Raw genomic sequence first — 25,620 nt, 5'->3', positions numbered from 1 at the left:
TATTGTATCTATCCTCCCCTGACTTTGCAAATTTAATTCCAGAGAGCAGGGGTTTTTTTGTGCCTCATATACAGTTATAAATCTAGAATCCTGAACAGCATTAGTCCCATAATAGATGTTGTAAACCAACCTTATCCACTTATATGTTTTTCTTGCTTTAATATTATACAGATCACATAGTCCCTACTTTTTGCCTTGTCTTTCAAATGTCTTTAGCCAAAAATAGTATTTTGACCGAAGTCTTGGGAATGGATATAGGGAGAACATTTGTGAATCATTGAAGTGTGTATTAAAAAATTAAATTCAAAGATATAATCTTCTAGGCATGTTTGGGCCATATGCAAGCTAGTGTTTTAAGTGTAGAATGCCTTATCTTTGTAAAACCAAGCGACAATGCAGTGATTTCTAAATTTTTACTCACCTAATGCCATTTATACTGGCATATTCTCTGTTGTGTAGGGTTTTTCTTTGAGTATGTTCAGATGTTTAAACCACAAAGAGGAAAGATCAGGCCATATAATTTGTGGAGAAGATGGGGTACCTAAAGCCTGATGAGAAACATGAGTACTCAAAGCAGTTTTCTGCAAACAACATGCCATTGCCACACACTCCCAACTTCGTTATTACTGGGAAAAGTTTTTCTCCTCTCTTTTTATCTAAAAGATTTTTTGCACCTTCTGCTATTGGATAGCTGTATTTAGTTTTTTTTTTGAGATTTGACTCTTTACCACAATGTAATATTAGCAAATATCTCTAAGAACATAAGGTTTGGGCACTAGATTGGTCTTTATTTAGTTGAGATGGTCCAATACTAAGGAGATAGAACCACAGGGAAAACTCTTGAGAGATCCACTAGAGGGCAGCAAAGTGTAAACCAAATTTAAATTTGTCCCAGAAAAGTTGATATTGAAAAAATTTGTATTGCAAATAAGATTTCTTAAATGCAAAAAATTCAAATTAGGTCAGTGATGTAAAAATAATTTATGTACAAATGTTTCTACTTTCCTGGAAATAGTGGTGAAAAGACTCACTAGATTGAAGGGCAAAATGAGAATAGAATTCGTTCTAGTTCCAGCTCTTTTACTAACAGTGTGATTTGGGGCAATCTAAAATTTGCTTCTCTGGTCCACATCTATGATATATAGATTTGCACAAAATGATTCTTAAAGTTCTTTTCAATTCTGAAATTCCATGATTTGTGATTCTATTTCAGTTCTTTTAAAATCTTTTTGATTAGGCTCTTAGATTATTTGATCAACCATAACTTGGCATTAATGGAGATTCTGTTTGGAAATAATCATCATTATTTCATGGAAAATTTAGGTCCCTGTAATGTGTTGATTTACTTTCTTGGAAAAATCTACTTAATAAAACTACACGTATATAATCTAGTGACAGTAGTGATTGCAACGTTTTCTGGAATAAAGCCTTGCTGTCAAAATTATCAGCACAATCTGTTTTTATTTTTTAAAAAACAGAAAAATAAAAACCCACAATGATGTTTTACATAGCCAAGTTATTTTCTCTCTCCATTTATTGTCCTTTTAAAGTACTTACATTTGTGAAGTCGGTAGTAGTTACCCTACCAAAATTCTAAAATCACGAAGTGGGTTATGCGTTTAAAAAAAATGTTGGCTTGAGGGCCAAGGAACTAGTGACTGAGTACATAGAAAAGTACATGTTAGATCTGAACTACTGCACGTCATCATTCATTTGGTCAACTGCTGCAAGCTTCTGGATGTCCTTCACTTTGATAGAGTCAAAGAATTCATAGTATTCTTCACAATTGTTCAATGGTCATCTTTGTAAATACCCATCACAATAATCCATATTCAGTTTATGCCTGATTTGTGACTGAAACTCAAACTCTTTTGTAAATAGCATTTTTCAAGAGCACCAATGGATAAAACTGTCAACAAGTGTAGTGGAAACAGAAACCATTTCTGAATCCAGACTGATAATGTGCCACATATTTAAATATTTTCAACTTTTCCAGCCCTCATGTAGAACACATTTTCCTCCTATATGTATAATAAAGGAAGAAATATGCCTGGCTGGTAGTGAATGTGAGGAACGAAGTAAAGTCATTTGTTAAATCATAGGATTATTAGATCTATTATTATCAGAAGCCAGGGGTAGAACAATGTTCCATGTATGTATACCCTAGACGCCCTGTTCTGGCAGATTAACTCACCTGGTGAGTCAACAATTTCAGAGGGAAATTGCACAATCTCACAACTTTAATAAGATAAGCCCTTTAGACCTTGTAGTATTACTTATATTAGTAACAAGTGATATACTGCTTGCCTGGGTTCAAATCCCAACTCGGCTCTTTATTCTGTGCCTCAATATTCTCATCTATAAAATGGGGATAGCAGTGCCTACTTTTTAGGGTTGTCTTAAGAAGTAAACAAGTTAAAATTTGTAAAACTATTATGATTATTATTTAAACCTAGAACATTAAAATGGTTTCATTTTCTCCAGTGCTTTTCCAGCAAGATGTAGCTAAAAGAACCAGGTTGGAGTCCTACTACCTACTAATAATTCGCTGTTGACCTTGGACAAGTCACATCACCTCTCTTGGCCTCAGTTTTTTAATCCAGGGTCTTAATGCTTTAAAAGTAATACATGCTCTAAGATGGTCTCAAAGGATGCTGTGGAATGAACAAACTTTAAAAGGAGGCTATTGGAGCCAATAAATGGCCAAGACACCTTCTAGTTCTAACACTTCATATAATTCATTCTTTCCCAACAGAAGTGTGTGTGCTACGTATATGCAATTGACTATCTGCATTGGGAAACACTGCAGAACACCGTTCCATTTGCTGAAATAATTTTGACGGTATCTACGCAAAATATCACATCTTTTACTGTGATAGTTAATCCAGTATCATCTCTCCCAACAAAGGCCATCTCTGAAACAAAGGCCTGATTAGAAAAAAAAAAAAATACACGTTTACTTTGTACAAAGCAGCTGTCAGAGTCCAGAGTCCCCCAGCCGGCAGAAAGCGCCCCGAGGGAGGCCCGGGCCCTCAGAGGAGCAGGAGGGCGCCCAGCGGCAGCTCGCCCTGGCCCAGCAGGCGGCCCCGCTCCAGGCCCCGGCCCTTGTTCTCGGCCTTGACGCGCACGGCCAGGCGGCGCACCTCGTCCTCCGTGAGCCCGTCGAAGCAGAAGTCCTGGCCGACGGCGGCCTTGCGGCTCCGCCGGAGCACGGAGCTGCGCTGCCTGCGCGTCGTGCGGGGCGGCTGCAGGACCAGGCTGATGCGGCAGCCCACGGCGCGGGGCTCGGAGGCGCCTCCGGCCAGGCCCTCGGCGCGGAGCAGGCGGATGCGGAGGCGCCCGCTGCCCGGACAGTACTCGGCGGCCAGGCGCAGGGCGCCGCCGGCGCGGGCCAGAGCCACGGTGCCCTCGGCCTCCAGGCGCTCGGGCCGCGGGCCGGGGAGCGACGGCGGGCGCTCGGAGGGGGCTCGGGTGGGGGGTTCCGGGTCGGCGCCGCGCTCCTCGTCCTCGTCCCCGCTGGAGACTGAGCGGGCGCGGGCCAGACCGCGACTCCTCCGGGCCCGCAGCGCGCGGCTCAGCAGCCCGTCGGGGGCGCGCAGGAGGCGGCAGCCGCGGCACCGCGGGGAGATCGCGTCTCGGGGAGGGCTGGGGCAGCCCAGGGCTGCGGAGGTGACGGCAGGATCCGGTCTCACGGGCACAACCGGGGAATCTCGGCCGCCGCCACTATAGGTGTGGGCCCGGGGACGGGGCGCGGGCCGGGCGGCGGGGGGCCGGAGGAGCGCGGCGGCGCCCGGGTCCCCGAGGAAGAGCGACTCCTTGCGGCGGGTGTGCGGGCTCTCGAGCAGCGCGCAGAAGCCGTAGGCGGTGCGCGCGCGGGGCAGGTGCGGCAGCGAGAGCGCCGCCTGCGAGCGCGGGTCCCAGTCGGTGGGGGCGGCGCCTTCGTCCGTCTCTGCCTTTTCTCCCCAAGAATCCCGGAGCGCAGCCAAGGCCAGGCTGGGCACGAGTCTCGGTGGGATACAGAACTCGGGTATGCGATCCGGTGTGAGCACGTTTGCGCACGCGGCGGTGGTGCGGCCGCTGGCGCCCCGGGCCCGACCCAGGAGAAGCCAGTGCCCGCCCCGGCGGAGGCGGTCAGGACCCAAGCAGAGCTTCTCCAGGCACCACATCTGGCGACAGGTGCCGGATCGGGACGACCCTCTGCTGGATCCTGCCTGTCTGCAAGGCACAAACACAGGCGGATCGTCAGAGCGAGCCCCGCAGGGTGCAATAACTCCTATCCCTTTTCTTCTACTTTCAGGGTGTTTCCTCCTGCTTCTCTCGGGAGAAGGCAAAAGACACTTCACGCCCCTATTGCAAACTATTTTTTCAGTGATTTAAAAACAATTGTTTTTCTACTGCCCCGTCTCAATCCCGTTGTCATGTACACTTCGGGATTTGTTGCTTTAGTTTCCATCCGCCCTCGCCTGCCTGCGGCAGAGATTCTCAAAATGTTGGTTTCTAATTTTGGTCGCACTATCCTCGATGCTAATAAGCAGCTCTTAGAGTAGTCATTTCCTGAATCCTAGGACTATTACGTTCTAGTTTTCAGCGAGAATTAAAACAATAATGAATATCCCCTCCAGGAAACTGTGGTTTGTTTTCCCCTTTCAGAGGCAAAGTACCTGAGACGAACCCCCCAGGGAATTAAGCAAGCCGGTGGGTCCCTCCTAGTGTACCTGAAGTCCGCTGTCAGACGGGTCTCCGCACCGGTCTGCCTGGAGCGCTGGCCAAGAGAGGCGCGTAGCCTCCGGGAAATTCAAAGCGCGCGCGGCGGGGTTCAGCACCGGTGCTCAAGGACAGCTGGCGTGAGCCTTTATACCGACTGCCGGGAGCGGCGCTGCCCGGTAACCTGATGCCAGGCCCTCCCTTTCCCTCTGCCACGTGGCTGGATCTGCGGAGCAAATTTGGAAGACCCAGTTTTTTTCCTCTTTCCTGCTTCAGGTGGAGGTATTCTCCTTGGAAACTCTGAACATGTTTGTTTCCTCTTGTGCAAAAGACGGTTAAGCTTTGACTCTATCGCAGTCATTGTGAGGATCGACGGACATAATCAATGTGAATGCATAGAACCATGCTACATCACAATTAAAATGAAGACACAAGTCGGGTTTGTCTTATTCTTACCTGATACCCTTCCCCCAAATCCGGCCTCCGGTTGCACACCTTTCGAAGTGATTTACTTGCTTTCTGATTTTCAGTTCTGATTTGAGATGTTCTTTATTGATTATAAACCACTCTGGGTTAGGGGAAAGAAACCTTATGAGGTGCTGCAAACGTTCCATACCTTGATTTGGGTGGCATTACAGGGGTGGATCCATTTATTAAAAAAAAAATCACCTAGTTCACTACACTTAAGATTAGGGCACTTTATTGTATGTTATATCTCAATTTAAAAATCACAACCCACTTCTTAAGCTATGTGTGCTGACTTTTTGACTGTGAACATATGTCTGGGTTGTTGGAATTATCCTTTGGAGGCACCCTGACTACATCTGGCCTTTCTAGGATGTGCCCATCTGAGAGACCCTTTTCCTTCCTTTTGCAAACTAACCTGTGTTCATTCTGTAAGAGAGTTGCTTCCAGCTAGCTTAGGCTGAAAGAAATCTGAGGCATTTTGCTCACGGTTTGGTGTATGACTTCTGCTTAGGATACTGCCTTGCAAGCTAATCTATTCATTAAATAATGTTTAATGAATTAAATTGGATTCATGAAAAGGTGATTTCAGAATAGAGCATGTGCATTTTGTTTTCAGGACACACAGACACTGTGCTGGATGGTTTACATATAGTTTCCAGACTTGTTATAGAAACCCTGCAAATTCTGATCATTCCTATCTTACAGATGAAAAACTGAGTTTCAGAGTCAAGTATCTTATCATGGGAGATGGAAGAAATAATACCTATTAATGGGCATAAAATGAGTTGTTTGGGGAATTGAATTAATAGTTTAAAATATTTTGCACAATGCCTGGAACATGGTGAGTGCTGAATACATAGAGGTGGTTAATAATAATTATTATTAATAAAGATAGAAGGGAGGTTGTTAAGAAAATTGGGTCTGATCCATTTTTGATTCCAGAATGGTAGCTCACTATATGACCTTGAGCAAATTACTTAACCTTTCTAAGATTAAGTATCAAATGTAAAATTGGTAATAGTATCTACTTTTAGGGTTGTTGTGAGTATAAAACAGGATAATGCATATGAAGAGTTTAGCATAGAGCCTGACATGCACAATGTTAGATATTATATTTATTATCATTAGAGAAGAGAACAAATGCTCATTAATTAATTAATTCAAAGCAATATTTACTGAGTGTTTCCTAGGTTCCAACCACCATGATAGGCAGGTGTGTCCAGGCTGTACAAGATCATATTGGCTGTGTAAATTCATCAGAAGAGGAATGAAATGATGAGGATGAAATATTTGAATTCAATCTGGGTGAAGCAGGAGCAAGAAAAGACTATTGAACATTATTTACATATTTAGGAGGCAGGATTGGTGGATTTCTGGCTTTACTAGCTACTCTTTTGTCTTGGTATCACCTCCACTCCTGGCCAAAATTCTTGGGCCAGGCCTAAATCTATGTGAGAATGATTACCAAATTGTATGCTTGAGGGCCATGTGCATGTGTTCTGACTAAACATTTTTAAGAGATGAGATGCTATTAGCTCTGTGACAGCCCAGGTTGCCCTTGGTTAAAATAATGAGGAGCACAGACCAAAATTCATAGTCTAAGTTGGCTAAGAAGTTGTTAAGCAAGTTAATTAACCTGTTTGAGCCCAAGTTATAAAATGGAGATAATAATATCTACCACATAAGATTGTTGTGAGAGTTGAAAAGATATGCCTGAAAAATGCTTGGCAGGCAGTTAAGTGATGGCTAACAGTTAGCTGTTATTATTGTATTACCATTGTTATTATTATTGTGAATGTTTGGCCAAGGATTAGCTGATTCACACATGGCTTCCTTTAAAAACATTCCTCTACTCATCCAAGTGAAGCAGATTTGTTTTGTTTCTATTAACAATTCACCTGTTCAGTAACATCTTAATAGCATTTCCTGTATATGATTTCTTGAAAACAGAAATGTGCCCTTGTGTGGTTGGTCCCCTGTAACCACATTAAGCCTTATGTTTTACTTAACTTGGAAGCATAAACAACCCAGTACTCAGGAGGATGGTGTAACAGGGTCAGGAACACACAAATCTGCTCTGAGGAAGACTGCTCATTCCCAGCTCACAGATGTAGCCATGGGAACATCCAGTAATGGACCTGGAAAACAATTCTGTGAAGTGAGTATGAGTAGATCACACGCCATCAAGGCCAGAGGTGCTCTCAGAGTAAAAGGAAACTGAGCACTTTGAAGCTGAATACAAAAGTATTATACAGGAGGCTGGATGTCAAGGAAAGCTAGCGTTTAAGACCAGTAAAATACTGGTGTTCTGACATCCATGACATTCCACACAACTAGAGTATGGAGTGCTCAGGGAAGCAAAGGAAATTAATACCGGCTGTGTGATTTTGGGTAAGTCACTGAACATTCTTGAGCTTAATTTGTCTATAAAATAGGGACAATACTACTACCAGCATTACTTGCCTCCCAGATCTTTTGTGAGGATTACATGAAAATACCTACCTTGGCGTAATAATGACATGATAATAATGATATGATAGCTCATGATAACTGAAACATAATATTAATAAAATGGAATGATGCACACAAAAGCACATTTATACATTCTTTCAAAATTGTAAAGTACCATAGAACTGTAAGGAATTACTGTATTATGCAAAGCATTAATATTGCTCACTTCTCCCAAAAGATTGTACCTTTAGTTCCACTGGCTTGATGGTGCCAGACTGCCCCTGCTGTCTTTCAAATTGTCTGGCACTGTTAGTCATACATCCTTGCAGCAGTTTGTTTCTTAACTTTTTATGGTGCGTGCCTTATCTCAACCAGAACATATTTCTTTACATTCGCCTCAGTGTGAGCATACAAGGGGAAAGGGATTGTTAGGCGCAATGACTAGAAAGAACTTGGGGACAGACTGAAGAGGGTGTTTAAACACTGGGAAGTTACTGGATGTTTTTGAGCCGATGATCAACCTAAGCTCATCTGTGCTTAGGAAACTAACTCTGGTGACAGTGTGGAGAATAGATTGGAGGCAGAAAAACTGGGGGCTAGGAGGCCAGTTGCAAGGTGATTGCATGGTCCAGGGAAGAAGATATGAGGAGAATTTAGCAAATGGCAAAAGCAGAATAGATAGGTTTGGCTGTGAATAGTGAAGAAGTCTAAAGTTCCTGGTAGGTATTTTGTATGTGACCAGGTAGGAAAAACAAATGGTAAAGGATTTGTGTGTGCAAGAGTTCAAGATGAAAGTGGATATTGATAGTATAGTCAGTACTGCTTCTTTCTTTGTACCTTCAATTTTACATAAAACCAGTTGTAGCCATCTTGATTATTTTTCTCTTCTTCAATAGATTTTGAATTTAAGACATACTTTTTTGTGTGTGTGTGATCTGCACAACCCTAGGTGGGTTAAAAACAATACACACATAGTCTTGCAGAGATTACTTTCTGGCAAAGCATTTAATAAATGCTTGTGATGACAAATAATCTGAACATTTCTTAGGTTTTTTTCTGTTTCCCCTACCTCAACAGCCTTTTGAAATATATTTTAGAAAAAAAAAATTCCAGTTCTCTGAAGAAGTGCATTTCATTGGGTGCTTAAACTGCACCAAGGTTGAAGGCATCAGAGACAATTTAATGATAGCATAGAAGAAAGTGGTATATAAACAACGTGTTACTTATATTTAGGAAAAAAAAAGGAAATATCGTGTTTGTTTATTTTCGCAATGGGGTAACTAATTAGTGGCATCTGAATTAACTAAGCGAATTTTAGAGGAGGGAGCAAAAGAAGTAGTTTCCAACAAAATGCACATTCAGTTCTATCTGCCATTTTGATGCGGTTCTGTTCCCCTCCACCATTTAAATTATTAGTGTGTTTTCAAGCAGCAAAAGGCAGCGGAGACCTTGCCCAGGAGGAGTCGAACTCTTGCAGGACAAGAATGCAGGGCCTCCTTTCCCCGTCCTGATCCACAGGTAAATCGGTGGTCGCTTAGCAGATGCTCAGCTCGGACGCGAGGCCCGGGGAGCGCCCGGTTCCCGCCGGGCCGGTCCGGAAAGGGGCCGCGGCTGCTTTGGTCCTGACGGTAAAGCTCTGCGGGACTGAAGTCCACAGCAGGCGACGGCTGGGAAGCAGAGCTGCCGAGTAGATGTCCCTGTGTTCAGTAACTCCGGCTTTTCCCTTTTCTTCTCGTGCAGGCCGCTCGAGCACGGCTATTTAGGAAGGCCCAAAGTCGGCTTCCCGGCTGCTCTTCCGCCTGCCCCCGGTGGCCGAGACCACAGCGGCCACTAGGACGCCCAGTCACGCCGAACCCACGCGCCTCCCGGGCCAGGTGGCGGCGCGCCTGCGCACTGGCGGGGTCACGCGCGCGGCGCGGGGGCGGGCCGGCGCCGGAGGGGCTGTCATTCGCGGCGCGGGTCGCCGCCCTCAGCCGCGCCGGGGCGGTTCCGGCTCCTCCCGCCGCCTCAGTCCCACCATGGTGCTGGAGTCGGTGGTCGCGGACTTGCTGAACCGCTTTCTGGGGGACTATGTGGAGAACCTGGACAAGTCCCAGCTGAAGCTGGGCATCTGGGGCGGTAAGCGAGAGGGGCGCGGCCGGCGGGCTGCGGGCGCTGAGGGCCCACGCCGCGGACTCCTCCCTCCCGGGCCCTGCCAAGTCCGCCGCCCGCGACTCCGCCTGCGGGCGCGCGCCCGGCGGGACCCCCTCGCGGTGCGACAGGTGCGAGGTGCCGGAGGCCTGTGCCCCCCCCGGCCCCCCCGCGAGTCCCCAGGGTGCCGAGTTCCCGGCTCGGGGTGGGGACACGCGGCGGGATCACGCCCGCGCTAAGCTCGCACCTTTCCAGTCCCTGAGGCCGAACCCCTTGTCTGCCCATCTTTGGGGGGGAGTCTTCCCGCTGCGCTCAGTATGGCCCCTTGGCTCCACAGCGTTAAACAAAAAAGCCTTTTCTGCCTCGGTACTGCATGGAGTGAGCATGGTTGCCTGGTTATATATGCTCAAATAAAGTGGCAGCAAGAAAAAAGAAAAAGGAAATTGTGTTTTCCAGTTATCTTCCCTACCATTTTTTAGGAACTGGGTTCCTTCTCTTTAAGGTTGCCGGGTTTGGAGAGGATAGGTAGGAGATCTTTAAGAAAGGCGTGTCCGTAGGGCTTCTTACTCCTGATGCTTTCAGCTCCTGAGAAAGTGATCCCTTCCTTTAGTAGTTTACTTTTCCGTCCATACAAAGAAGACTTTCAGTTTTGTTTTGGAGCAGCAGAGAAAAATTCAAGCCTCAACCAGCATCGTCATTAATTAGGTGCCTGCTTGGTTGCATGCCCAGGAATTTATGCCAAGGTTTTTATCCTAGAGATTAAGTATTTAGAGGTAGACAATAATATGCTTGCACATGCTTCAGAAAGCTTTATTTGCCTGAATTATGTGTTGAGCTTTGGGGACTTTGAGGGTACTTTATCACTCTACAGAAGATTTGGGAATTTTGTCAGCTTTCCAGGGAAATCCGAAAAGCTAATCAAATGGATGGAACAAATAGTTTCTAATGGGGTAGCCACTAGCCACTGTAGCCATTGAGCACTTGAAATGTGATTAGTGGGAATTGAGACGTGCTAGTAGTATGAAATGCATACTGTTTTGAATTGAATATTTTTCCTAATGAAGCAGGAGAATAAGAATGTAATACTTCATTAATAATTTTTTATGTTGATCACATGTTGAAATAATAATATTTGAATATATTGATCTAAATTATGTTAAAATTCATTTCTCCTGTTTCTTTTTACTTTTTTTAAAGCCTGGCATTTAAAATTTATAATTACATATGTGGACCATATATTTATATTGGGCAATGCTGTTATAAAACTGTGAGTGTTGCCCTGATTGTAGAGGAGCCTGTTTTTATTAATAATAGGTTATGATCATCTGATTGGTTCACTGTGATTTGTTGAACAGTATGGTGGTCCCTTGGTATACCCCGCAGGATTGATTCCAGGACCCAATTTAGGATATCAAAGTTGGAGGATGCTCAAGCCTGTTATATAAAATGGTCTAGTATTTGTATATATCCTATGCACATCCTCCTGTATACTTTAAGTCAATTCTAGATTCTCTAGATTACTTGTAACACCTAATACAATGTAAATGCTGTGTAAATAGTTGGTATACTGTATTTTTTATTTGCATTATTTTTTATTATTTTTCATTTTTTCCCCAGGTATTTTTTATTAGTTGGTTGACTCCTTCCATGTGTACGGCCCACAGCACATACTTTGTTTATATACCCCCACCGCACTAAGTGTAATACAAAAGAAAGGGAAGTAAAGAAACACTTAAGGAATTAAATGTCTAGTGCCTTCTGCAGAGATCAAGTATTTCTTCAGAATACTGGCAATATTATTTCCAGTTATTCCTTATAGTTTTCAAATATTATTTGAAATTTGAAAAAGCAAATCTGAAATCTGAAAAAACCACTGAGTTCTAGGCCTAAGGTGTGCTGTGCTGCACAAGCCATTTACCTTCTTGGGCCTTCATCTTAATGGTTGTTGATGGTTCTTCATCTTACTAGTTTCTTCATCTTAATTTAAAGTTTCACAGAAAAAATATTTTTAAATTCTGAAAAGTTTAAGTCATACTGGGCAGTATAATATTCCCACGTAATTACTACTCAAATTTCAGTAAGTTACAATATTGTGCTGTATTTACCTCAGACACTTTTTAAAGAGATAAGATGTATGGATACAGTTGAAGGTTTCTTCACCACCAAATCTTATTCTTATCTTTGAAATTAGAAGTTGGACTAGGTACCAAGTAAGGGTCTTTCCAGTGCCAATATTCATTCTAATTGTAAATGTTCTTACTATGACATTGAGAAGTATGCTGCCTGAAGATTTTGAACCTTTTCACAACTGAAATTAAAATGCCATAATTTTATGCCATTTCCCCATGTCTTTTTTGGTGAAATCTAGAAAAAGCGACTTTCTTTTCTTACATTCTGCTTTCTCTTACTAAGGTATTCTGCCAGTGACCAACATTAACTTATAATAGTCCTGAGCAAATAAACCCATTTCTTTCACAATTTGTGTCCAGCGTACGTCCAATCAGGAGTCTCTCAGCTTTATCAGCCCATAGCTCTGCCTGTATAAAATTTTGCTGCCTTTTATTTTTGTGGCTCCTATAAATAAAGCTAGAAGTTATGAGCTTTTATAGTTATTGCATAATATATTGTCTAGAACCCTAATTCCCCATTAAAATAGGCAAAATACTTGAGTTGGTTATTTCTGTTCTTTAGAAATTTTGCTGGAGAAATTTGTCTTAAAGTTTTTAGGGTAAAGAAATGGGAATAGTAAGTTAATTTAATAAGGTAGCTGATATTTATGATATCCATGGTGTTGACAAATTTTACAAAGAATGGATAATTTGATATGTTATTTGAAAACTATTTGCTTTAGCAAATATTTTACGAGTTTGGTCTTTCAGTTTGTCTTGTTGAATTTTTAAGTCTTTATTTATTTATTATTTATTTATTTTTGAGACGGTCTCACTCTGTTGCTTGGGCTAGAGTTCCGTGGCATCAGCCTAGCTCACAGCAACCTCAATCTCCTGGGCTAAAGCAATCCTCCTGCCTCAGCCTCCCAAGTAGATGGGACTACAGTCATGCACTACCACACCCTGCTAATTTTTTGTATTTTTAGTAGAGATGGGGCCTCCCTCTTCTTGCTCAGGCTGTCTTGCTTGAACTCCTGAGCTTAAGCGATCCTCCTGCCTTGGCCTCCCAGAATGCTAGGATTACAGGTGTGAGCCACCATGCCCGGGCTATTTTTCAAGTCTTGAGAAAGAGAAGAATTCATTCTTTAAAAAATTCACAGACCTAGCCATGTGTGGTGGCTTGTGGCTGTAATCCACTTGGGAGGCTGAGGCAGGAGTTTCACTTGAGGCAGGAGTTTGAGGCTATAGTGCATCATGATTGCAGCCTGTGAATAGCCACTGCCCTCCAGCCTGGGCAACATAGTGAGATCCCTCTAAAAAAGGTTTCACATATCTGATCACACTATTCTTCGGAAACAAATGATAAACTACATTGATACATCTTAAGAGTATTTGAGTAGTCTAAGGCAGTGGTTTTCAACCAGGGGTGACTTCGCTCCCAACAGGATATTGGTAATGTCTGAGACATTTTTAGTTGTTACACTGTGAGAGCGGAGGTGTGTTACTGGCATGTAGTGGGTCGACCCTAGGGGTCCTTCTAAACATCCCACAATGCAGCGGACAGCTCCCTGCAAGGAAGAATTATCCAGCCCAAAATGTTAGTTAAGAAACTCTGGTTGAAGAAGACTGAGATTCTCTTCTGCATTTAGAGGATATCTATAGGGTGCTGAACAAATTGTAGTAAGGAGTTAAAAAGGACTTAGAGGAAGTATATTATTCTTATAAAATTTATGGCTCGAGAGAGAGGGAAACTGATGTTTTAAGAAGTAATTGAGGCCGGGTGTGGTGGCTCAAGCCTGTAATTCTAGCACTCTGGGAGGCTGAGGCAGGAGGATCGCTTGAGCTCAGGAGTTTGAGACCAGCCTGAGCAAGAGCAAGACCGCATCTCTACTGAAAAAGAGAAAAATTAGCCAGGCATGGTGTCGCATGCCTGTAATCCCAGCTACTGGGGAGGCTGAGGCAGGAGAATAGCTTGAGCCCAGGAGTTTGAGGTTGCTGTGAGCTCGGCTGATGCCATGGCACTCTAGCCCAGGTGACAGAGCAAGACTCCACCTCAAAAAAAAAAAAAAAAAAAAAAAAATTTTTAATTGAAAGGTTTTGTGTCAGTAAAAATGCATACATCTTTGCTTCGATGATACCCGGAAGTAGTTTTAAGAATCAAAATATTGTGTTAACATGATTTGAAAAAGATTGTGCTGTGCATACATTCACACTTATATAAGGCATTCACAATGAAATGCACAATAAACAAAAAATTATAGAGTGACAGAGATGGGGAAAACTATTACAGTGTCTAGAAGCAGGGAGTGTATTCTGGGTATTGCCTTTAATTTGGAGAAACAAAAAGCAACCCACCTCTGCCCCCCCCAAAACTCTGAAACCTTGCTGTTTTCTTTCTGTATTCTTAAAGTTTTTTTTTAATGCCAAGCAATTCCTATGTATTTTTCAAGTGGTTTAAATAGAATATCCTTTAAAACATTCTTGCCATTATAGAAACATGAGACCCTGATTATTTATTAGCTGTGGGACTCTGGGCAAAATATTTTAATCCTATAAGCTTCAGCCTCCTAATCTATAAAATGGATCTGTAACACTCACTGTGTTTGTGAGACAAATGATGTGAAAATCCTTTGTAATTGTTAATAGTACTGCTAGTAATAGTGATAAACAAACTTACTTGAGTGATGACAACGGCCTGCTTTGTTTTATTTCATTTTCATAAGTATGTTTCTTCCAACATCAGATTTTAATTTTGTGTAGAGCTAACATTACATATCTAAACATTTCTTATTTTCCAAATAAATCTCTGAAAAAAAACTTATTTGCATTTGAGTTTACCTTTATAATACTTACATAGTATTACCTGGCAGTTAGTTTGTAAGTCAGGCTTTCAAGGATTTAGAAAAGTGCCTGGTGGGCATGTGCTGCCTACACAGGTAGGAAGGTTTATCTAGATTTATGTTCCTCACAAAGTGGTACCAAGAGATAAATTGCACAGCCCTTACCTATTTGAGGTGTGTCAGGGATATAATTGTTTTAAGAATAACATGTATTTGAAAAGGTCCGTTGAAATGCTATATCTTTTGCAATTTGGTTTAAGTAGTATTGTTGCAATGTAGAACCTTTGCCAATTTGATTTTTCAAAGTGATTTACTGTGGAGAGTCCGCAGGAAAATCCTCCATTCAGAACTCTGTTGCTCTTACTTCCATTGGATAGGTGGAATAAACATAGAGGATGTGATGTGTTGAATGCAAGGGTGGCTGTGGTGACCAGGTATAGGAGCCAGGGAGAATGCCCTTAGAATTTGCAGCTCTGCAAACCAGGCCAAGCCTGTGCTGTTTACTGTACTGACCCTTCCCCATGAGCTGCCACGTATTGCTGGAGCAGAGCAGCCCAAGGAAGGAGGATGAGCACTGGAGCAGGAGAGAGCAAACCTGGGATCTAATTCCATCTCTGATGCTACCTAGTTGTGTGCCTTTTAGCAAGTCTCTGACCAGTGACCATTAGTTTCTTATCTGTAAATGAAAGGGTCAGACAAGGTCATCTCTTCTGTCTTTAAACTTTTGTGACTTGAACAAGGCTGGATCAGCGTGAGATCCTTTAAATAGAAAAGTGGTACTGCCACTTTCTCTGTATTCATAGTGAGAAATGGTAGTCAAATAATGTATCTTTATCTTTTCTTTTTGTTCTTCATACAATACTGGTGAATAAAGAGCCACTCTTTGCTCATAGCCGTGAACGATGACAAGATAAATGAAGTTCCAGGTGCCTGTTATTTGCAAATCCAAATCTAATATACTGTATTACATTGTCTTAATAGGTACCTAAGGCAGCTTGAGAATGAAAGAAAAAGCAGGTCTCTTTGCCTTCTTTTTTTTGCCTTGACACATAAAATTATGGCAGTATCTAGGTATTTCTTCACCTGTAGAAGGATGTTGTTTTTAGTCCTTTCCTCCCAGCTTCCCAGTATAGTGGAGGCCACATTTTTATTAGCTTGTCCCATAGCATATTAAATAAATAACAATAAAAAGGTCAATACTGTGTAATGTATTCAGGTTCAGTTCCTATCAGTTAAAGCAATGCTTAAAAACTTAAAACTCCTTTCTATGTAGTTAAATAGCATTATTAGTTAAAAATGTACTCTTTTTCTAGAAATAGTACTGAGAATTGGTACTTTGGTAACCATTCTGCTAGGAAACTCTGCCATACAACTCACTATCATGAAATCCCTGAATTGTATGGAAAGGGAGAAAGATCCTTGGTAACATTGCAGCCTCCACCTTTCTTTGAGAAGACTTCCTGTTTTAATAGGGAAATGGAAAGAGTAAGAGTCTGTTGTTTCCTTTCTCTCTTCTACCTTCCTCTCCCAGGACAAAGACATTGTGAACACCTATTAGAAGGGATCTAGATTGGTATATTTGGGTTGAATAGCTAGATTCATTTGAAATAAATAGCTATAATATTTTCTTCAGTATTCTTTACTGAAACATCAGTCATTAAAATAGATTCATGCTTTTAAAAACTGTTCATTTACTTTAGATCACTTCCTTGGAAAGTAAATGTGTCTGAACATTTTAATATACTTTCAAATAAATAATGAATGTTTATGTTATAGATACATAAACGAAATCTTAAAAAATAAGCATATAGCATTATATGTTCTTTTTTCACTATTTTACAATATGCAAAGCTAGTTTTTCATGGATTATGGCATGGCATTTTTATTTGTTGGTTTTTGTTTTTGATCACAGTTTTGGATGAATCTCTATGTTTTATATTAAGAATATTGACTCAGGAGTCAGGAGACATAGATTCTATTCTTAGTACTGCCACAAAATAATTGTGTAACCTTGGATAAACCACCTAATCTTTTTATACTTCAATTTCTTATGTATAAAGTGAGAGGGGATTAGATTTAAAGATCTTTATGGTCCTAAATAGTTCTGGATCCTCAGAATTTCTGTGTTATGTTTTGAGAAAAAAATAGGTTTTTTACAAGTACTAAAACAACCATTTTGCAATGCCATCTCCTGTGTCTATGCTTTTCCCTGTGGTACTACCTCTTCTGGTAATGTTCCTAACATAATCCTTTGACTTTCTTCTGCATATGCGCTTGTTGTAGAAATTTAGTTACCCTTTTTGTTTTTGGATTTTTTATATCTCTTTTAAAATTCAGAGGCTAAAAGTGAAAACAGCAACTACATAGGCCTATCAACACTGAGTCTGATTCTTTTATGGCAATTTTTTTGGGCAAGAAAAGTAGATTTACATTTACCTTCTGAATTAAAATACTGTATCGTTTCTGCTATATACAGTAGTGTTCTGAACATAGCATTGAGTGCCATAAGATTTGAGCCTTAGCACTACCACTTTGTAGGTTGCCATAGGATTCTTAGCCCAATTGTCTAACTGCTGTAAGCCTCAGTTTCTCTTGCTTAATATCTATGACCTGTCTTGTACCCAGGAGGCCCTGAGGATTGAGTAATGTAACAGATCTGAAAGTGTTTTCTAAAATACAAAGGTTTATGTTATTATAGTTGTTTCTACCCCAGCACAATATGCATTCTAAATCAATTAAGTCAGTATTTATTGAGTACCTATTATAAGGAGAGTCAGTAAGGAGTTTATAATCAGGTTGGGAATTTATATAAGGTTAAGTGTTAAGTACCATAAGAAAGGTATACCCTAAACTTTTGTAGAAGTTCAGAGAGATTATTTCTAGTTGGAGGTATGTAACATTAGCATATTTCTTATGTTTATTTTGTAGACCATTATGTGTTTTATTTATTTTTAATCAAAAAAAATTTTTTTTAGAGACAGGATCTCACTCTGTCCCTTGGCTAGAGTGCAGTGGCATGATCATAGCTCACTGCAACCTCAAACTCCTAGGCTCAAGCTATGGTCCTGCCTCAGCCTTCCTAGTAGCTGGGATTACAGATGTGCACCACCACACCCACCTGATTTTTTTAGAATTTTTTGTAGAGGTTAGGTCTTGCTATGTTGACCAGGCTGGTCTTGAACTCCTGGCCTCAAGTCACCCTCCTGCCTCGGCCTGCCAAAGTGTTAGGATTATAGGTGTGAGCCTTGGCAACTGGCCCATTATGTGTTTTAAAGGGTATTCTTAGACTTAGGCAGGATTGTTCCATATTATGCCAGTACCATTTGATTTTTATTCATAAATGTACCAACTTGGTTGTTTTCTATAATTTAGCAGCTATTTCTATTTTATTTTCTGAGATGACTCCAGCTCTTGGTGTCATTTGCTAATTTGATGGATTTATTTCCATTTTCTGGTTCATTGACAAAGATTATTAGATAAATTTTGATCCAGGATTTACCCTTTCAGTGTACTTCTTAAAATATTTTTCAAGATTGGCTTTGAGACTTTAGGTGTGACTTTCCCACAGCATATACTTATCCCATATATTTGTAGCTTATTACTGAGAATGACATGGGTCTCTTCTGAAGCATAGACTGTACCTGTTGCTTACCCTCATCCTGTACGCCTGTCAGTCTAGCACAGGAGGAGATCACTTCATGGAACTTTCTAGTCTGTCCCCTTGGTCTCTTTGGACTTGATGAGATTAGAGCCTCCTGATTGTGGGATTGGCTTTAGTGCTTTCCTTGCTGGCAGAGTTAAGTTTCGTCATCTCCAATCATTAGTCAATTAGTCATCCTGTCCCTATTATTTTCTTTTTTTTCTTATAAAGATTAGATACAAATATTTACCCTTCTTTTAGTTTTTCAGGAACGTCTATGGCTTCTGTATGTTCTTAGTCCTGGTGGTTTGGCTACAGCAGTAAGGTTACATGTGTATAGAATTATTATGTTAGAGTAGAAAAGGAGAATAAAATCTTTTTATTTGGTATTCAATTAAATATAAAATGGTTGATTTTTAGGGGAGAGCTGCTTTAATTTCAGTTTTACAATTTATTTTTTTAAGTGGAATTTCTAGCATTTCATAGGCTATATAAGAAACTGCTGCATGTTTATCCGTCAGATTAGCATGCAGTTTAGTGGAGATAAGACACTCACCTACTGGTTAAATGAATGAATGTACTTTTACCCCATGTTAATCTGAAATTTGCTGCCACTCCTCCCCTTTTCTTTGTATTAGGACTGGTGGCTCCTCCTTCAGTGCAAATAATTTATAGGATGTAGCTTTCTTGTTTCATTGTTATAGTTACTATTTGTGAGACAACATTCACATTTTCAAAGAGGAAGTATGCATATGTTTGTTCCACTCTGGGTAGTGGAAATAGATATTTCTTTGTTATTTTTGTGTGTCTTGGGTAGATATTAAATATACAGAGAATTTATGTAAAAAATATTGAGGTCATATTGACATTAGAATTTACCTTTGTTTTATTTCCCCATTTCCCTTATTATAATTTGTATAATAATTTCACATTAAAGTAATATCTAATTATTATAAAAACCAGAAAATACTGAAACACATTAATAAAAAAGCCATCTTTAGTTCTACTACCCATTGATAATCACTGTAATCTCTTTTTGTCAGTCCTTCTGTATATGCTTGTTTAACTGTGTTAGCCATATTGGTAGTTTTCAGTATTTTATGTCTTAAATATCACCCATTACTTTACTTTATCAAAGAACCAAAATGTCACGGCAGTAGTACTAGCCCACTTTTTATAAAGATACTTATATTTTTACAAACATTATGTTAGTACCTTAACAATGATTATAAAAACTTCATCTCTGATGCAAATAACTTCTGAGCACTCCTGGCAGCTGAAGACCCACCAGTTACTGGGTAGAACAGTCAGAATTCATGAGCAGGTTTGCAGGTCTGCATGTGGGCCTTAGATCTTGTTAAACTAGTTTGGATGGCTTCAAATATGCACTGGCATCTTTGCAGATCACTCTGTCGACTTGAATAGAGTTCCCAACTGTAATTTTATGTAATTCATTATGTAACAGAAGTAAATCCAGGAATATTTTTTTACTGTATGTAATTTTAGTGTATATAATGCTTAAGGACTTTTTTTCCCCAATTGCCAAACGCGGCAGTCTTCCATGATTGCTTTATTATCTCTACATCTGGGCACACCTGTCATGTCAATTCTGCCTGCAATATAACTCTTTACCATAACTCTACCTTTTTGATCCTGAAGTTACTGCCTTATTTTAGGTTATCTTTTCTTTTCTCTGTTATATAGAAGCTGCCTGTCTGTATCATTTCACTTTCTTCCTGTTACAATACTGTAGTATTTTTTCCCTTTTGTGAGGTTTCTTACTTCCCTTTCTCCCCTTGTTTTCAACAATTTATTTTAGAAAATTTGAAAACCATACATATACAGAAAATGAACTTTATTATGTAGAAATAACCACTGTGAGCATTATGGACAGATCGGCAGTTATTCCTTAGGAGAGTGAAGTAATGATTCTGAAATACTGTCATCTGTGTTATATATATTTTGTCTCTCTGTTGTGACCAGTCTGAACTTTTCATACTAAAGGCTCTTTGTTAGTCTGGCCCTGCCTGCCTTTCTGACTTTATCTCCTATTCTTTTCTCACACCCTCCAGCTACACCAAACCACATGTGCTTTCTTAAGTGTGACTTACCCATGTCTGTTTGTTTTTCTTATCAATTCAGTAAATACTTCTTCAGTCTTCCAGCCTAAACCTATGTGTGTTCTTGGTCTACCTAGGCAGAGTTAGGTGGTTCCTCTTTTGCATCTTGTATACTCTTCTGTTGGCTTGCTAATAGAATATTTCTAAAATTTTCAAAATTTAGTCTCTTCCACTAGGCTAGACTGTGAGTGCTTCAATAGCAGGGTCATTGTTTGAGTAATCTTTCTCTTTCCAGCATCTAACCCATGGTAGGTACTTAATAAAGGTTTGAATAAATTTGAGATCTGGGGAAAAGCAGATCTCTAAAATGGCATAACCAAATTAAATATACTTTTTAATTCACTCTCAGATACCGTGGAGAAAAAATTATTTGATTGAAATATATGAATGGAGAGTATAGATACAATAGTATATATTTTTTCTCATTTAAAAAATTTATTTATTTATTTCAAAATATTACGGGGGTACAAATGTTGAGGTTACATATATTGCCTTTGCACCGTCCGAGTCATAGATACAAACATGCCCATCCCTAGATAGTGCTTACCGCACCCTTTAGGTGTGAATTTACCCATTCCCTCCTCCCCCTTCCTTCCTGCCATACACCAATGAATGCTACTTGCATATGTGCACTTAAGTGTTGATCAGTTAGTACCAATTTGATAGTGAGTACATGTGGTGCTTGTTTTTCCATTCTTGTGATACTTCACTTAGAAGAATGGGCTCTGGTACCATACAGGATAAATAAATATTATGAGTGATTAAGAAAATATGTCATAGTAATTTATGCCTGTATTTAATGTTGAAACTGTAGTTTTATTAACCTTTGGAATTTAAGTGAAATAAAAATTTTTGGCTTAAGTTTTTATCTGAGCACAAATACTTAACTATCATATAAAATTTAAGTAGTGTAATAGCATCCTTAAGACTTTAGTTTTTATAACAACATCTGAATGACTATAAGAAAGGTTGGACTAATTAAAGAATATTAGAAACATAAATAGTAGTCTTTGAGAAGGTAGAATGTTTGGAGTCGTGAAAGACTAACACCAGGTTTCCAGAGAAAAATGTTAATTGATACCATGATTCAGGATTCCAGTATAATTGATGTGTCCTTGTAATCTCTTAATGTCCTTTTGAGATTTTTGGCTTTATCATTCAAAAGGATGGCTGCTTTCTTTGCCTTTAAAGTTCTTCGGTCCAAATTCTTTCTCGTTTTTTATTTAAATGTTAGCCATTTCAAATGTTTTGTAATTTCTTTTTTGTTGGGCTAACCTAAAGTGTGCTACAACTGATAACTCTTGTCTATATATGGCAACTATTTTGTGCCAGTAACCTTTTAAGTTCTTTTAGTCTGCTTTGTTTGGCATTGTGTTCTTAGCACTGTGTTATGATAGGTTATACTAATTGATGTATTAATGTTATATTTTTTCTCTTTTTCTTTTTCTAAAGGTAATGTGGCTTTAGATAATCTACAGATAAAAGAAAATGCCCTGGTAAGTTTTTTAAGCTACGCTAATAACTCAGTTAATTTGGTAAGTTTGCTTACTGGGCATCTGGTACCACGTACCAGATAAAGTGATTGAGTCACTCAAAGAAGGATTACTTATTTAACTATTTGTTGTTTGAAAATCTGAGATTAAAGATTTACAAATTATTTTTCCTTAATGATTAAAATCGTATCTCTTGGAAACGGTAGTGTTTTTCCTTAACCTAATTTGACTATATACCTTTGTAGTTGACTTTTTGTTTTACAGGAATATTTTCCTTCAGAATTATCTTTACATATTTTTCCGGTAAATAGGGATTGATTTTTAAAAATTTATCTAGTGAATAATGGTATTTTTGGAAATATATTGACAGTCTAGTCTAATAATAGTATAGTAATATTAAGAGGTAAAATAGAGTTTTTTGGACTCTAGCTCCAGAAAGTAATTTGTGTTATTTACTGTTGAACTAAAAGCAAAACAACACTCTCCCCTTCACCCCTATCAAGTTTATATTTTAGCCTGTTGGGCTAAATTTGCATTTATAAATTCATTTAAGAATGAGTTTATTGTTTATTTTTTCAGTTTTCTTATTTCTTAATATCATGGAGCATCAGTTGATCATCTTAGAGTTAATTATGAAACAACATAATATATCTGTGTCTTTCTGGCTTGAATAAGATGATTAGTAGAGCCTGGCATATAGTAGGTGCTTAAAATATTTCAATTTTCTTTCCCTCTCTTTATATAGGATGCTATAACTTTTAAAATTTTATACAGAAATTTAGAATTTATGATTCTGTTGCCAGGGATGGGAATGTTTTTTCTCTATGACAATATTTTATAAGAAAATAAATAGAAATAGAATTTGTATTTGGTGACAGGATATATATCTAATGTTGTTTGAACTCTGTGTTAGCGTCATTTGAATTTTGGTTGTAATTAAATACAATGAAATTCTTTGTAATTTAAATTCTCTTTTAATTCAAACTAGCCACTAGCCTCCTTTCCCCAATTAAACCAGATTGGTGAGGTTTTACCGTATTATTTTGTATGAAAATTGTTTCAGGGGGATCAAAATGAACTTGAGACTGCATTTTTAGAAGTGTGTAGTTTACAGTTTGTATCCTATACAATGTGAATTCCCTTGAATGTATCTTTTCTGTCTGAGGACAAAGCTGCTTTCTTATTGGCAGTGAAGTTTTTTTTTTTTTTTTTTTGGTATAAAAACAACTTTTTGTGAAGAGTCATTAGTTTTTTGTTCAATTCCTATTGACCTAGAGTGCACGAGTAATCAGATGATCAGGTAAATTGATTACTTTAGTTAATTGTTACCTTAAGTACTATCTTTCAGTGGTCAGATTTTGGTAGTATTAGTATATATTAAATCTAATAGAAAGCCTGTACTGATTGGTTTAATTTTTAATAATTCTGAAGACTCAGGTGATCATTGTGAATATCAGTTATTTAGTATTCTGAATAAAAAAGTTATCTGAACTTTCTAGTGGTTTGGAATCTAGGTAGGTGAAAGTTTATTATTATTTGTTGATACTTATCTAAAGGAGATGCTAATTTGGTAAATAATATATTGGAAATCTACCTTTTAAAATTTTTATTTATTCATTTACTAAATATTTTATTTGAGAGAGAATTGTTATTCAGTTATAGTTTTCGACTAATTTAGCCTAAAGGATTCTATTCTTTTTCTTGTATTTCAGATATGCAATGCCTACCTGTTTAAATTGATTTGATTTGAATTTCTGTTCAATTTGATTTATTAAAATAAGTAACCAGTTTACTCAATTACCTTCTTTAACTACAAACTTTTTCTATTTTTCCTGTCTTATAATTTTGCTTCTCTGTGAATTCTTTCTTCAAAGTCAAAGTTTAAGTTAATGAAACTCCAGCCTGAGCAACATAGCAAGACCTTGTCTCTAAAAAAATAGAGAAATTATCTGGGCTTGGTGGCACTCGCTTGTAGTCCTCGCTGCTCAGAAGGCTGAGGTGGGAGGATCACTTGAGCCCAGGAGTTTGCAGTTGCAATGAGTTGTGATGATGCCACTGTACCTGTAGCTCAGGCAACAGAGTGAGGCCCTGTCTCAAAAAACAAAAGTAATAAAACTCTTTTTTTTGGCCATAAAATGTGTTCTTTATGAGTTACTTAAATATAGAAAATTTGTTTTTTGTTTTTTTTTAAAGATGAGTATATATGAATGATGATACAAAAGTGATTTTGGGGGAGCTTAATTTAAGATGTCCTTTAAATTTTTTCTTCCTTCTGAAGTGCGAATTGGATGTTCCTTTTAAAGTCAAGGCTGGCCAAATTGGTAAGTACTTCAGTTTTCATTTGAACTATTCTTAGTCCTTGTAGTTTTTTATTTTGCTTGTGTTATTTAATCTAAAATCTTTTTTAGCTTGACGAAAAGTGTGAGAGATTTTTTGAATCACATTAATTAGAGCTTGTAGAGTTCTGAGCCTAATGTATATGATACATAATACATACATACTTGTTTTTTTGTGGAAAGGGTAGAAAATTACTCTCTAAAATGGAAGGACATTTGAACTGCAATTATGCTCTTTAGGCTTTGGTTCTACCACATAAAAATATCTTCATTTTCAAAATTGATATCCAAATTTTGTGCTTTTTCTTTATATGTGAAAGTAGTATAATTTGCACACTCTAGTAAATAAATTTTAAATGTAGCTTATTTCCGTCATGTTTTTGTTCAACTGTTTTCACTTGAGATATTATGCAGCAGTGTGTGGTAGAGGATATGTTTTGGTAAGTACATAGTCTCTTTCTTTGCAGCTAAACTCTTATACTAAAGACCATCTATAAGTAAGCATATATCTTTGTTGAAGAAATTTTTCAGTAGAAAATTTGATTTACAAAGTCTTCCCTACTAGATCATGTACCTGATTTTTACTTTTTAAAAAAAAGTATAAATTAAAACTCTACATGGCTTACTTTTATTTTAGAATTTTCACCTATGCCACATTCTCCCATCTCCGTCACCCTGCGAGTACAGCACCTCGCTTTTCGTCTTTAGTCAGTATTCTGTGTTCTAGGAAGGCTTGTCTTTCATTACTCTAGCATCTCTTAGCAATATCTTGACTATTTTGTTTGGGTTCATTTTATATCACATTATGTGTCCTTATAATACAAAAGAACATTTTCATGTTTTTGTCTCTTGAAACAGGAGCTATTCCCTTAGAATGAAAACATCTGTAGGGCATGTACCATCATTTTTATTAATATTTGTCTATTAAATAATGCTGAGTGTGGTGGTGATGTTTAGCAGTGCTCTAGAAGTATAGTTGTGGCCCTACATGCTTGATTGAAATCCTAGAGTGTAGAAGTTATAGTCATTCATTTATTCTTTTACCTTCGAAATATTTATGTACATATGCTATGTACAAGACTATGCAAGTAGCTATGGGAGAGGCAAAGGTTGAATATGACATCTTTGTCTTAAGAAGTTACAGAGATGTAAAACTAGGACATAGATTGAAATTGCATTTCCAGCATTTTCAGTGAGTTACAGTTGACAAGAAATTTTGCATCATTTATTATATTCTTACAAATAGATTTTTGTTTTGGAGGAGATTTTCTAATGATTCAGAATTTTTTCTTTTTGCTTTTAATGTATCATAAGGATTTAATGACTTCCT

At 38.8% G+C, this 25,620-nt stretch overlaps 2 protein-coding genes across 3 annotated transcripts in view; one reads left to right on the top strand and one right to left on the bottom strand.

Moving 5' to 3' along the window:
* Nucleotides 1-2,943: 2,943 nt before the first annotated feature.
* On the bottom strand, nt 2,944-4,821 carry C2CD4A (C2 calcium dependent domain containing 4A). The gene is made up of 2 exons (XM_045555453.1): nt 4,716-4,821; nt 2,944-4,215 (listed from the first exon to the last, which is right to left on the bottom strand). The coding sequence occupies exon 2, from the start codon at nt 4,164-4,166 to the stop codon at nt 3,033-3,035; it is 1,134 nt and encodes a 377-aa protein (XP_045411409.1). The 5' UTR covers nt 4,167-4,215; nt 4,716-4,821; the 3' UTR covers nt 2,944-3,032.
* A 4,731-nt stretch (nt 4,822-9,552) lies between these two features.
* Nucleotides 9,553-25,620, top strand: part of VPS13C (vacuolar protein sorting 13 homolog C) — a 166,083-nt gene continuing 150,015 nt past the window's right edge. For both annotated transcript variants that reach the window (XM_045530580.1, XM_045530588.1), the window contains exons 1-3: nt 9,553-9,741; nt 21,914-21,957; nt 24,233-24,275. In XM_045530580.1, the coding sequence (XP_045386536.1) occupies nt 9,642-9,741; nt 21,914-21,957; nt 24,233-24,275 (187 nt within the window). In that variant the 5' untranslated portion in view covers nt 9,553-9,641. The remainder of the gene's footprint in view (nt 9,742-21,913; nt 21,958-24,232; nt 24,276-25,620) is intronic.

This window comes from Lemur catta, chromosome 1 (genome assembly GCF_020740605.2).
Source record: "Lemur catta isolate mLemCat1 chromosome 1, mLemCat1.pri, whole genome shotgun sequence".
Lineage (NCBI taxonomy): Eukaryota > Metazoa > Chordata > Mammalia > Primates > Lemuridae > Lemur > Lemur catta.
This window is presented reverse-complemented; position numbering and strand designations above follow the sequence as displayed.